Genomic DNA, 11,498 nt, shown 5'->3' with positions numbered 1-11,498 from the left:
AGCAATTGCAGATAAATTTCTATCTAAGTGGTAACCTTCAAAAATTAGAACTATAATGTTAGCCTATCACAAATTTATATATAGATGGCGTCAAAAATCTTTGCACAATCAATTTATGAAGCTTAAATCCTTTTCACAAACTTGTTTTTTCTTTCTAGGAAAACCGAAAATTGGAAAACTATATATGAGTACAAAAAACTTCAAAACTTTCCACAAGCCAAAATATGTGGAATTTATGAACCAAGGCTGCCACTGATAGCGGAGCCTCTTGACCTGTAACAAATTTCCACTATTGCTTTCTTCCACCTTTCTTCTCTAATTAATGGCAATGGAGTCAATAGAGACTTATAAACTTCCACCTAGGGTCCCGCCATAGATTCGTCAAATCCCCAATGTGTTGGAGGTGTACACTTAGTAATTCATACACATAGTTGTTTAATTGCTCAAAGTGCATGTAAATCTGCCTCTATAAATAGCGTTTCTGATCACTTGCATTAAGTAGGGAAACACAAAAACGAAACTTGAAACGCAATAGTGTTGTTTAGTCTCCCACCTTTAACTTATTACATAACAAGTTCTCGACATGGCTTCATTCCATAGCTTGAAGACTTTGGCCATTGTTGCTCTTGCAATTTCCTCCTTTGTGCAAGTCACCCTAGGTCAGTCTTCCTTTTCTTATTAATGTAGTAAAACATACTAGTGTCTTTGCACTAGATAACGGGTTTCTATTAAATCTAATCAGGAAGTTCAACTGAATTTTTTTTTTTTTTTCCTGATCCATAAGTTCATATGCGAAAGATTTTATGTGTGTAAACATAGTGTGAGTATAAATGCAGGGGGTATAGCATGTGAGAACTTAAACGAAGACTCGTGTGCCTTCGCAATATCAAGCAATGGGAAGCGTTGCGTGCTAGAGAAACATCTGCGAAGGAGTGGGGAAGAAGGATATACATGCCGCACATCAGAAATAGAGGCTGATAAGCTTAAAGATTGGATTGAAACCGATGAATGCATTGAGGCATGCGGCGTCGATAGAAATGCCCTTGGCATTTCTTCCGACGCTCTCCTGGAATCTCGCTTTACCAACAAGCTTTGCTCCCCTGCTTGCTACAAACATTGCCCCAATATTGTTGACCTCTACTTCAACCTTGCCGCTGGTGAAGGTAATATTCGATATTATCTTTTAAATCTCATCTCCATTTTATTCGGTTTTCGAAGTTAATTTTGAATTTGCTCTGTTATTAATGGGGATGGCTTTGATTGGACACAGGTGTATATCTTCCCAAGTTGTGTGCAGAGCAAGGGAAAAGTGCAAGGCGAGAAATAGCGGAGATCAGAAGCTCGGGATTGGTGGCGCCAGCTCCGGAATCAGAAGTCAAGCCCAGCAATTTCATGATTGCTCCGGCAATGCCTCCTTTCTAAACTCAATAAAGATTTAATAGATTCAGCACTATAAGTATACAATGGTCTTTGGCTTTACTGTAGTATGAAAATAAGGACTCTGGGTAGGCCCAGTTAATATTACATTTGAATCTAGGTATGGTTTGTTAGTTGTTACATTTCAGTATAAGCATATACAATATTTATAAGGTAGGTGGAGAAATGCCTCAGAGATACAATGGCATTCCCCCTGTCCAGCCCATTTTCCTCTATTTTTGTAATGGAGTATTAATATACTACTTAATAGCGCTTAAATAGTGCTTTTATATGAAGTATTAAATCAAATATTTTTCCAATATATATATGCATTAGTTATTTAGTATATTATATATATTCTATAAAAAAAAAAACGTAATACACGTGCAACGCACGTGCAGAGAGACTGGTATACTTAATAGCGTTTCAGAAATAGTGCTTTTATATATATGAAGTGGAGTACTTTCTTGGTCTGAATCTATCTATTTTATTTCTTGTTGTGCAAAAAGTTAATCTTCTTGTTGTCCGAAATATTGCTTGAAAATTAATCTTGAAGCCGTTAGTTCTTGGATCATACTGTGTATTTTTCTCTTGAAAAGAAGTTATTAAGCATTTTTCTCTAATCGGTTAAACATCGTTCTTAATTAAGAGGCTAGTACATGACAGAAGATCCAAATCTACAAAACAATCAAGAAAGCTAACATTCCCACTGCTTGACTGGGTAATAGTAATAGACGTCGGAATAATTGAACGCTTTTGGGGTGAATCCATATCCCATTTCCTCACCAAGAGAATGGTAGGTGTCATTTGTCAAACCTCTAGTGGTGGAAGTTTCGAACTCAATGAAGCATGGGCCGACTACTATGTTGGATCCAATACGGTATATCGTCAAAAGTTGACAAATAATGTTGAGAAGGGTGAAGTATACAAATAGCTCTCAAAGTGGATGGTCTTGAATTTTTATCTCTGCTTATCCCATAATAAATTTTCAAGTTCAATAAGTGTAACACATTGCTTGTCCCATGGGAAATATTTTTAACCTTTGACTTTAAAATTCGGGAAAATTTTAAATTAAAACAAGTGGATTGTATCCTTTTCAACTTTATAGCCCATATTTAACTTTACAATTCAGTAGCCCACAAATTAGAGGCCCAAATCTGAAAAAGGGCGTTATTTCCGGTATTTTGAGACTACCAAGCGCGATTTTATCTCATTCAGCTGGATTTTCTCAGATTCTTTCCAATCTTCTTCCAAAAATACTTCAAAAACGAGATCCTGCGATAAATGCAGGTACGAAAACCCTAGCATTTCTTCTTCATCTAGAATTTATTCAATTTTTTTGCTACGAAGCAGCGCAATTCTCCTTTTTGCTGCAATTTTGATTTCAATTTTTTGTTAGATGGAGATTTTTCCTGTTTACCTTCTTCATAGTGGTGAATGGGAAGAAAACAAGTTTGTGAATTTCATCAGTGATTGTGTAATAATTGAGTCCACATTCAACTACAACAATTTAGTTACAGCTATTTCAGAACAGATTAGGATCGATAGTGATTTAAACACAATAGAGATTAACTTTGTGCCAAATGTTGGTTTGCCGCCGATCACGATTTACAACGATACAGGAGTTAAGGTGTATATAGAAATAAAGAAAAAAAACTTGAATTTCACTGAATATCCCCTATTTGTGACAGTGAAAGAGATTTATGAAAATCATTTGGTTGTTACAAGTTTTGTGGTTGCTTCAAGTTCTAGTTGTTTGGTTGCTACAAATTCAAATTCTAGAGATGTATCAACAACTGATAGCACTGAGATTATTGATATTGAATTGATTGAAAACACGAATTTTAGTGAAAACACGGGTATAATAGATAATATGTTGAACGAATTTGTTGAGGAGGATCAAGTTTATAAGGATAAAGAGACACTTATGAATGTGATGAAGAACTTGGCTGTACGCGAGAGGTTCCAATTCAAGGTGAAGAGATCAAGCGCAACAAGGTATGTCATTAATTGTATATTCTGTTGTATAAATATGCATAAAGTAGTATATATTTGTATATAGGTATTAAATTAGTATATATGCAGTTTGTATACAAGTGTATTTAGAAGTTGAATGATGTATAATACTAGGTATCACCTTACATGTCTGGATGACAATTGTGCTTGGAGTTTCAAATCTTCTGTCGTTTTCAAGGCAAACATATTCAAAGTAAGAAGTTACAATAATAATCACACATGCGGCTATGGTGAAAGATACTTAACACAACGTCAAGCTACTTCGGGTATAATTGCTAGTATAGTCAAGGACAAGTATGTTAATCCAAAAAAAGTTTACACTACAAATGATATAATAGAGGACATACAGAAGCAACACGGGATTGAAGTGAGCTACATGAAAGCATGGAGAGCTAAAGAAATAGCAATGGCAATGATAAGAGGGAGTCCGAGTGATTCATATAAGGAGCTGCCGAAGTATTTTTATATGTTGGAGCAAACAAATCCAGGATCGGTTACAAAGTTGCACAAATCAGAGGATGGGTGCTTTCTTTATGCATATGTTTCGCTATATGCATCTATCAAGGGCTGGGAGCATTGCAAATCGATAATGGTTGTTGACGGAAGCTTCCTTAAAGCAGCATATAAGGGTACCATATTGACTGCTTGCACACAAGATGGAGCTGGTGAGTTGACTGCATCTATGTTGTTTCTGCAGTTTGTATAATGTTTAAGTTTCATGTATAAAAGTGTATAGGATTTCACAGCTGTTGTTTTTATAAAATTTGCAGTTGGTATAAATCTGTATAATTGTGTATAACTGTGTATAAGATTTGTATAAATTTTGCAGTTGGTATCTGCACACTAAATTACAGTCTGAATCCTAATATCTATTTTTGTATAAACAGGAAAAATCCTTCCACTTGCGTATGCAATTGTGGATTCAGAGAATAATAAATCTTGGGAGTGGTTCTTTGTCCAGATAAAGGGTACTTTTGGAGTTAGGGAAGGGATGTGTATAGTTTCAGATAGAAATGAAAGCATCTTTAATGCCACAAAAGTTGTATACCCAGAAGTACCACATTGTATTTGCATATTTCACTTGTGGCAGAATGTAAAGCGCACATTCAAGAAACATCACAAACAATTGAAGGATATCTTCTTTGCTTTGGCAAGAGCTTACACAATAGAGAAGTTTGAGTACCATATGACAGAGTTGTGCAAAATTGATCCGAGGGTGCAGCCTTACTTGTTCGAATTTGGGTACGAAAGGTGGTCTAGAGCATATTCCAAGGTGAAATGGTCGATGATAATGACTTCCAATATTGCAGAGTCAATTAATGCAACTAACAAGGATGCTAGAGAGTTACCAGTAATGTGATTGCTGGAGTACATGACAAATTTGCTACAACAGTGGAACAACAAAAACAGAAAAAGTGCAATGGAGACATCTACAGAGCTTGGCTAAAAGTACGACAAACTCCTTCGGGAAAATCTGATTGCATTGAAGCAAATGACGGTAAAATGAATCAAATATAATGAATCTTGGCACTTATGACTTGCATTTTACTGTTCTTTAATTTTATTTTTTTTATTTTTTTTAAAAAAAACTTAGGTGAGGCCTGCTACGGATCAGTTATATACTGTGCTTGAAGGGGTAAGGAGAAACATAGTGTGCCTTGAAGAGGGAACATGCAGTTGCGGAAAATTTAAAATGGATGAACTTCCATGTCCGCATGCTTGGGCGGTTTTGAAGAACCAGCAGCTAAAACCTGGCTAGTATTGCTCTTTTTACTACAAGAAGGATAAACTCCTTAGCACTTATGAATTTCCAGTGAATCCGATGCCAGATGAGAGTTTATGGTAATCCCAACAGAGGTGATGGAAGATGTGGTCCTACCACCTAAAGTGAGAAGGAATGCAGGAAGGCCAAGAAAGGAAAGACTCAAGCCTGCTTCAGAGAAAGAGTCTAAGAGAGCATTTTCATGTTCTGTGTGTGGACAAGGTGGTCACAATAGGAAAACATGTAGGAATCGACCAAAATAAATAGTTGGAAACAAAACGCTTCCTATTACATTTGTTGTCATGTTGAGTAGTTAAGTTTCAGAAACAATATAGTTACAAATGTTGATTAGTTAAGTTTCACAATCAATTGACATGTTTCATTATACATGTTTTGCTTATCCAATAATAGTGTCTTCCTGTTTTTAATGGTACTAAATATATTGATAGATTGTAGAAATACAAAACAGGACTGCAAACAATCACTGGTATTACATGTATAAAGATGTATAAATGAGAGTATAAGTTTGTATAAATTTGTATAACTATGTATATAATTGTATACATATGTATAAAACCTGCTACATTAACAAAACTGCAACCATAATGAAAATACATACTTTGTTAAAGGACAAAAGAAACTGAAAATATTCATTCCATAAAGATTGGATTTTCAGTCCATATCCATGTCTTGTTTCCCTTTCAGAATTCCAAAAGTACCTGAAGAAGGTGTCTCAGGAAATAAAGGAAGAGGAACTGGGACTGGACCCATTTCATCCTTAGGAAATAATGGAAATAGGGGTAACATAGGAGGAGTCATAACATACGGAATATTCTCTTGAACAGAGATGGATTCAGGATTTGAAATTATGGTAACAAGCAAAGAAGCGGCTGAAACCGAGACTTGAGTTTCACCAGCAGTAATTCATTCACAGCAACAATGTGTAATGACTGCCTCAAATTACATTCACATCTATAATATCCTTTAAGGTTATCTCACAAGTAGCAGAATAGTTACAAAACTAGGCAACAACTCCTTATATATAGAACAACTACAGTAAAATGAAAATAACAGAACTACTTTCTTGGTCGCCCCCTCTTCCTCTTCTTCAAAAGTCTCCCTGTAATTTCATCATCACTAATTGCACCAGACTGTTGTTTTTTCCTTCCATAATCCTATAACAGAGATGCCCACCTGGTGCGAAGTGTCTCAATGTCAAAATTATCCTTTCGAATTTCTTTACCAAGGATGAAATACTCAGCAAAGCCAGCAACAAAAGCACCACAATCACTGTAATTAAAAAGAAACAATTCAGATTCAAATACGTACACTAATAGTAAAATATTAAAACAATTGAGATTAACCTACCATTTGATCTGTTGGGGAACATTATTAATCAGATTAATCTGCAAAGCATCAGAATGGGATTTATCGGTATATGCACCATTGTTCCAATCACTGCGCTTCTTCTCGACATAAAAATCAAAACTCTTCAAGAGGTAAGGTATCAGAATTGCATAAGGTAATGCAGCATCCAAAATATGTCTATCATTAAGAGCCCCACGGTTAGAGTTATAGATGTGGATGCATCTATCTACGAACGTAAACACCCCCAAAACCCAATGTCCCAATTTTGCTCTTCCGCACTTCGCAAAGATAGGGAATAAGACGTGGTCAACAGTGTGCCACGGGACATTTGCATCACAATAATAACCTCTGATGTACTCTTCTATCTCATGCCCATCAGGAATCACTGAAGGATCTTGATTCACTTTGAAATCTTTGTATAGGGAGTTGATTTTGTTACCAAAGGCAAAGTTGGTTGTAGTAAACCGCATGGCAACACTTGGACCATATTTTCCCCTCTTCCTCAAATAATAAAAGAGGACATCCAGGTGCTGAGACAAGAAATAAAACAGAACAACCATCACTACCAGATTTTTAAAATATAGAACTTTATACACTATTATACATAGGTATACATATTTATACAAGGTTATACAATGTTATACAATCTTATACTGTGATTATACAAAGCTATGTATACACTATGCAAGTCTCAAAACAACAAAGATATTCAACAAAAATAAAAAGGGAATTAAAACAGAAACTTATTAAAATACCGTGCCAATCAAAGGGCGGCACAATATGCAAGTGAGTGGAACCAATCCTTCTTGGTCACATAACACGAGCCAAAAGTAAAGCCTTCCACAAGATTATTTACTTCATCGGGATATATATGTTTGACACTTCAAATCACAAAAAATAAAAAGTAATCAGAACTACATTCATTGACAAGTATAAAATCAGAAAATGAAAGATTGAAGAAAGTGAAGATACCTTCGCCTCGTATCCATCCCATTATCAGCAAACGCACAAAACTCTTTAGCCAATGGCGACAATGTATCAAAATCATCAATTTCAATCGTGAAAGGATGCTTCATATCAAAAATGAGCTTCGGCGCCGATTTTGATGCTCCAGAATCAAAAACTGGCAAAAATGGAGATTTGGCATATTTTCCTGGTATTCTCTGTCAAACTGAATGGTCAGGAGAAATGTAATCATCTTCTACTTCTATGATCGATTGTTTGTGAACCACAAGTTGGGACATCTGAGCTAAATCTTCATCACCAATGTCATCCCAAAATGTGTCAACCTTGACATCACCTGCTGCCCCTTAGAAATAGAAACACAAATAATACAAAACTTCAAAAAGAAGAAAAGAAAAATCAGACCCAAAAAAAAACCCAGAACAAATACCATTATCAACACCATCAGTAACTCTCTCGTCAGCTACCACATTATCTTGATTTATTTGATTGACAAAGTTAGGAACAGCATCATATTGATAGCTATCAAATTCGCCAAGACTAGATGTATTGTCATCAAATATGGGCTGACGAATCTAATAAAAAACAATAGAAAGAGAAGGCATATTGAGTTCAGAGAAGGCATAACTGTTGACTGATTTGGTTTTATCAGTAAACAATTACCTTAGAATCAGTAAAATCCTCCCTCATTTGCTTGGGTTCCTTATTATTCAGAAAACTGAACAATTTTTCAATGGAAGAAACGACATAGTTGTTGAGTGTCGTCACTTTATCAGTCAACTACAACAAAAGCAAATAAACAACCATGTTTATAACCAAAAAGTAATTATAAACTACAGAAAAGTTAAAGGTCCAGTACCTTTCCAACATCACTCCTCAGCTTCTCAACTTCATCATTCAAAAGATCAAGGCGCACAAAAGGATCATAACTTGGATTAGGCTGTGGATTCATAATCTGAGGACAAGGTCGTTTAGATTGTTGCTTTGCATTTTGAGGATAAGGTCTTGTAGACTGTTGCTCCATATGTTGAGGACAAGGTGAAGGTGCAGCAACAAAATCATCAGTGTGAGCGGCAGGAACAACAGGCACCTCCCCTGATGCAACATCATCGGCATTGACTTCAAAAAGTGTGTCGATGTTCAGACTTGACATCTCTTCAGAAGTAGGGAAAATGTTACTATAGTTCAACTACAAGAAGAAAAAAACAGGATTACAATAGTAGAATAATACAGAAAAACTGAAATCATATATGAGGAAGTATTATGGTACAAAATGTTTACCTTGTCGACACTACACATGATCACGCCGCCAGTCAAATCCGCATATGATGGAGTGTTAGTCACTTTCCAATTATGAATGCGTGGCACATTTGTGCCAACGCGAACAACTAGATTCTTATCAACCATTGAGCAACACTTAAAAAACCAAACCTGTAAAGCAAGCGGCAAACCTCCAAGCCTATACATTGTCAAATAATCGCATTGCCTGTCCCTCATTGTCCTTAACATCTTCAAATAACTTTTTTCCCCAAGGAAACATCTTATACTGGCCACTTTCGATGATATCAAAATCATCTTTGGTGATACCATGATTATTGGCATCAGAGAAGATGAAATGATGGACAAAAACCATCAATGCCATCTTGAACGCATCTTCATCCGACTTCCACTCCTTTTGCTTGAAGCGATCAAGAAGCTCCCCCTTGTTATGGCCTTTTTTCCATCTCCTGGAAAATACTCTTTCAACAACCTATTAACATCTGGTTTGTCATAAAAGGAGGCGTCGTCGTCTACGCACTTCAAACCAGTGATAAGAGCAAACTCTCCAATGCCAAAACGCAGCAAACAACCATTAATCTTCACCCACAACTCCCTTTCACGTCCTGGGACGACTTCCCTCAATAATATACAATGAATAAGTTGATTTTGAATTTTAAATTGAGGGAGGTCCAAGAAGTACCCAAAACAACTAGAACGGAATATCTGAAGTTGCGTGTCAGTCAAACATTGCTTCAAAATGTTCACAATATCAGGCTCGGTATGGGAACTAATCCTATTGTGGAAATAATCAACTGGTTGTATATAGAAGTCCCCAACCTTGCATATAGGAAAATAACAAGAAATAGACCAACAACAAAAAATATACTAATAAATTTTATAAAAGTATATCAGTACTGTATATATAAGTATATCAGTACTTGTATAAAGATGTATAAACAGATGTATAACTTTGTATAAAACTGTATAACGATGTATAAATAAATAGCAAAACAGGGAATACATTCAACTTAGCTTTTCTCTGATTCAATTTCTTCCGAATAGCAACCCTTTGTTCTCTCGATTGTAAATCAAGGCAAGACTCACCATCATCCTTCATCTTTCTCCTTTTCCGTTTAACATTGCGGACTTCATCATCTTCATTAAACAAATCATCTTTCAGCTTATCTGTTGATTTTGCAGGTCTGCCGCATTTCTTACTCCTTGGTCTAACAATGTTAACCGGAGTAGGAGTATTACTTGTTTGGGAACGGGTCATTCGACTGCTCCCTTGTTGCAACATTTTTGGAGGAGGAGAAGACTCGAAATCATCATCATCGGGAGCCTGCACATGCTTATTCGCTTCGGAAGAAGAGGGTGAGGGCAAGTCACTCGATGATTTAACTGGAGTGCCAGTATTTCTCATTTGAGAACGAGTCATCTGACTGCTCTCTGGTTGCAAGTTTTTAGGAGGATCAGCAGAATCAAAATCATCAACTTCTGGCGCTGGGGCATTTACATTAGATTCTGAATCAGGGCTTGAGGGCAACTCCCTCAATCGTTTCGCATAATCTAACCTAACGCCTTTTCCGACAATCTTCAGTTTGCCTTTAGAAGCAGACATTTTTGAATGCATTTTCTACAATAAACCACACAAACAAAGCTTTAACAAAACAAACACAAAAGTTAAAGCAAACACAAAACTCACACTGTAAAAAAACTCAAAAGTTAACCCAAAATGCCATAAACACAAAGCAAAGGCCAAAACAAAGCTTTAACAAAAGTGAACACAACTGAAGCAAAACAAACAAATGAAACTGTAACAAAACTCAAATCTAAACAAAAATAAAAGCCATAAACTCAAAGTAGAGGTCAACTTTCCCAAATTTTAACAAAACTCAAAAAACCAAAAATTCTACCCTAAAAGTCGAAATAACAAACCATGCATTTCGTTTCATCAAGTTTAAGTCTCGAACGCAGAAACAAGGAACACAAAATCATCCGAAAAAACACAGCAACATTGAAAAAAATTGGCGTGATCAGAAAAAGCAAAAAAAAAATCAAAAAAAAAACAAAATTCAAAACCAACACTGTAGGAAAAGCATAAAAGGAAACGAAAATTACCTCAAACTAAGATAGAAACCTCGAAAAGCAACTTGCACACAACAATGGAGTCGGTTATGGTCTGAGAAAATAGAGAGGAAGAGAGAGTGAAAAAAGCGTGAGGAAGAGAGCAACAGAGAAATTAAATTTAAAATATTAAAACGTTATGTTAAAGTGTGGGCTACCGGGTGAAAATAAAATTTCATAACTTAGCCAACATGGGCTATGTCGGGTAAAGGCCTCAAATATGGGCTATTTTTGGGTGGGCTGTATGGCCCAAGTGACATAGAGTGTAATTTCTTCTTAAAATTCTGTACATGGGACAAGTAGGGGTCAAAATTTAAAGACCACTCCAAAAAGTGCTATCTTTTTGCAATATTTGGGTTGTCTCCAAAGTTACAGTATTGGGCCTAAACCGGTTTTCCTTGTGGAAGTTCTTGAAGTACAGCCTTTGGGCTTCCAAATGTAAGCACTTTGCAAGAAACATAATTAAGGCAATGTTTGTGAAACTTTTACATAAACCTGGCAGAGTAGGTAATTAACATAACATGGCAACTAAATAATTACATTCCTTAATGAAAACCTATAATCTGGACCGAGAATCACATACAAA

At 36.0% G+C, this 11,498-nt stretch overlaps 1 protein-coding gene across 1 annotated transcript; it reads left to right on the top strand.

Moving 5' to 3' along the window:
• Positions 1-347: 347 nt before the first annotated feature.
• LOC107783307 (uncharacterized) lies at positions 348-1,738 on the top strand. Its single transcript, XM_016604280.2, has 3 exons — positions 348-659; positions 837-1,163; positions 1,271-1,738. Exons 1-3 carry the CDS (start codon positions 584-586, stop codon positions 1,420-1,422), a joined length of 555 nt encoding a protein of 184 aa, XP_016459766.1. The 5' UTR covers positions 348-583; the 3' UTR covers positions 1,423-1,738.
• Positions 1,739-11,498: the final 9,760 nt, after the last annotated feature.

Source organism: Nicotiana tabacum, chromosome 6, assembly GCF_000715075.1.
Source record: "Nicotiana tabacum cultivar K326 chromosome 6, ASM71507v2, whole genome shotgun sequence".
Classification (NCBI taxonomy): domain Eukaryota; kingdom Viridiplantae; phylum Streptophyta; class Magnoliopsida; order Solanales; family Solanaceae; genus Nicotiana; species Nicotiana tabacum.
The sequence above is the reverse complement of the archived record's forward strand: the minus strand, read 5'-3'. Positions and strand labels throughout refer to the sequence as shown.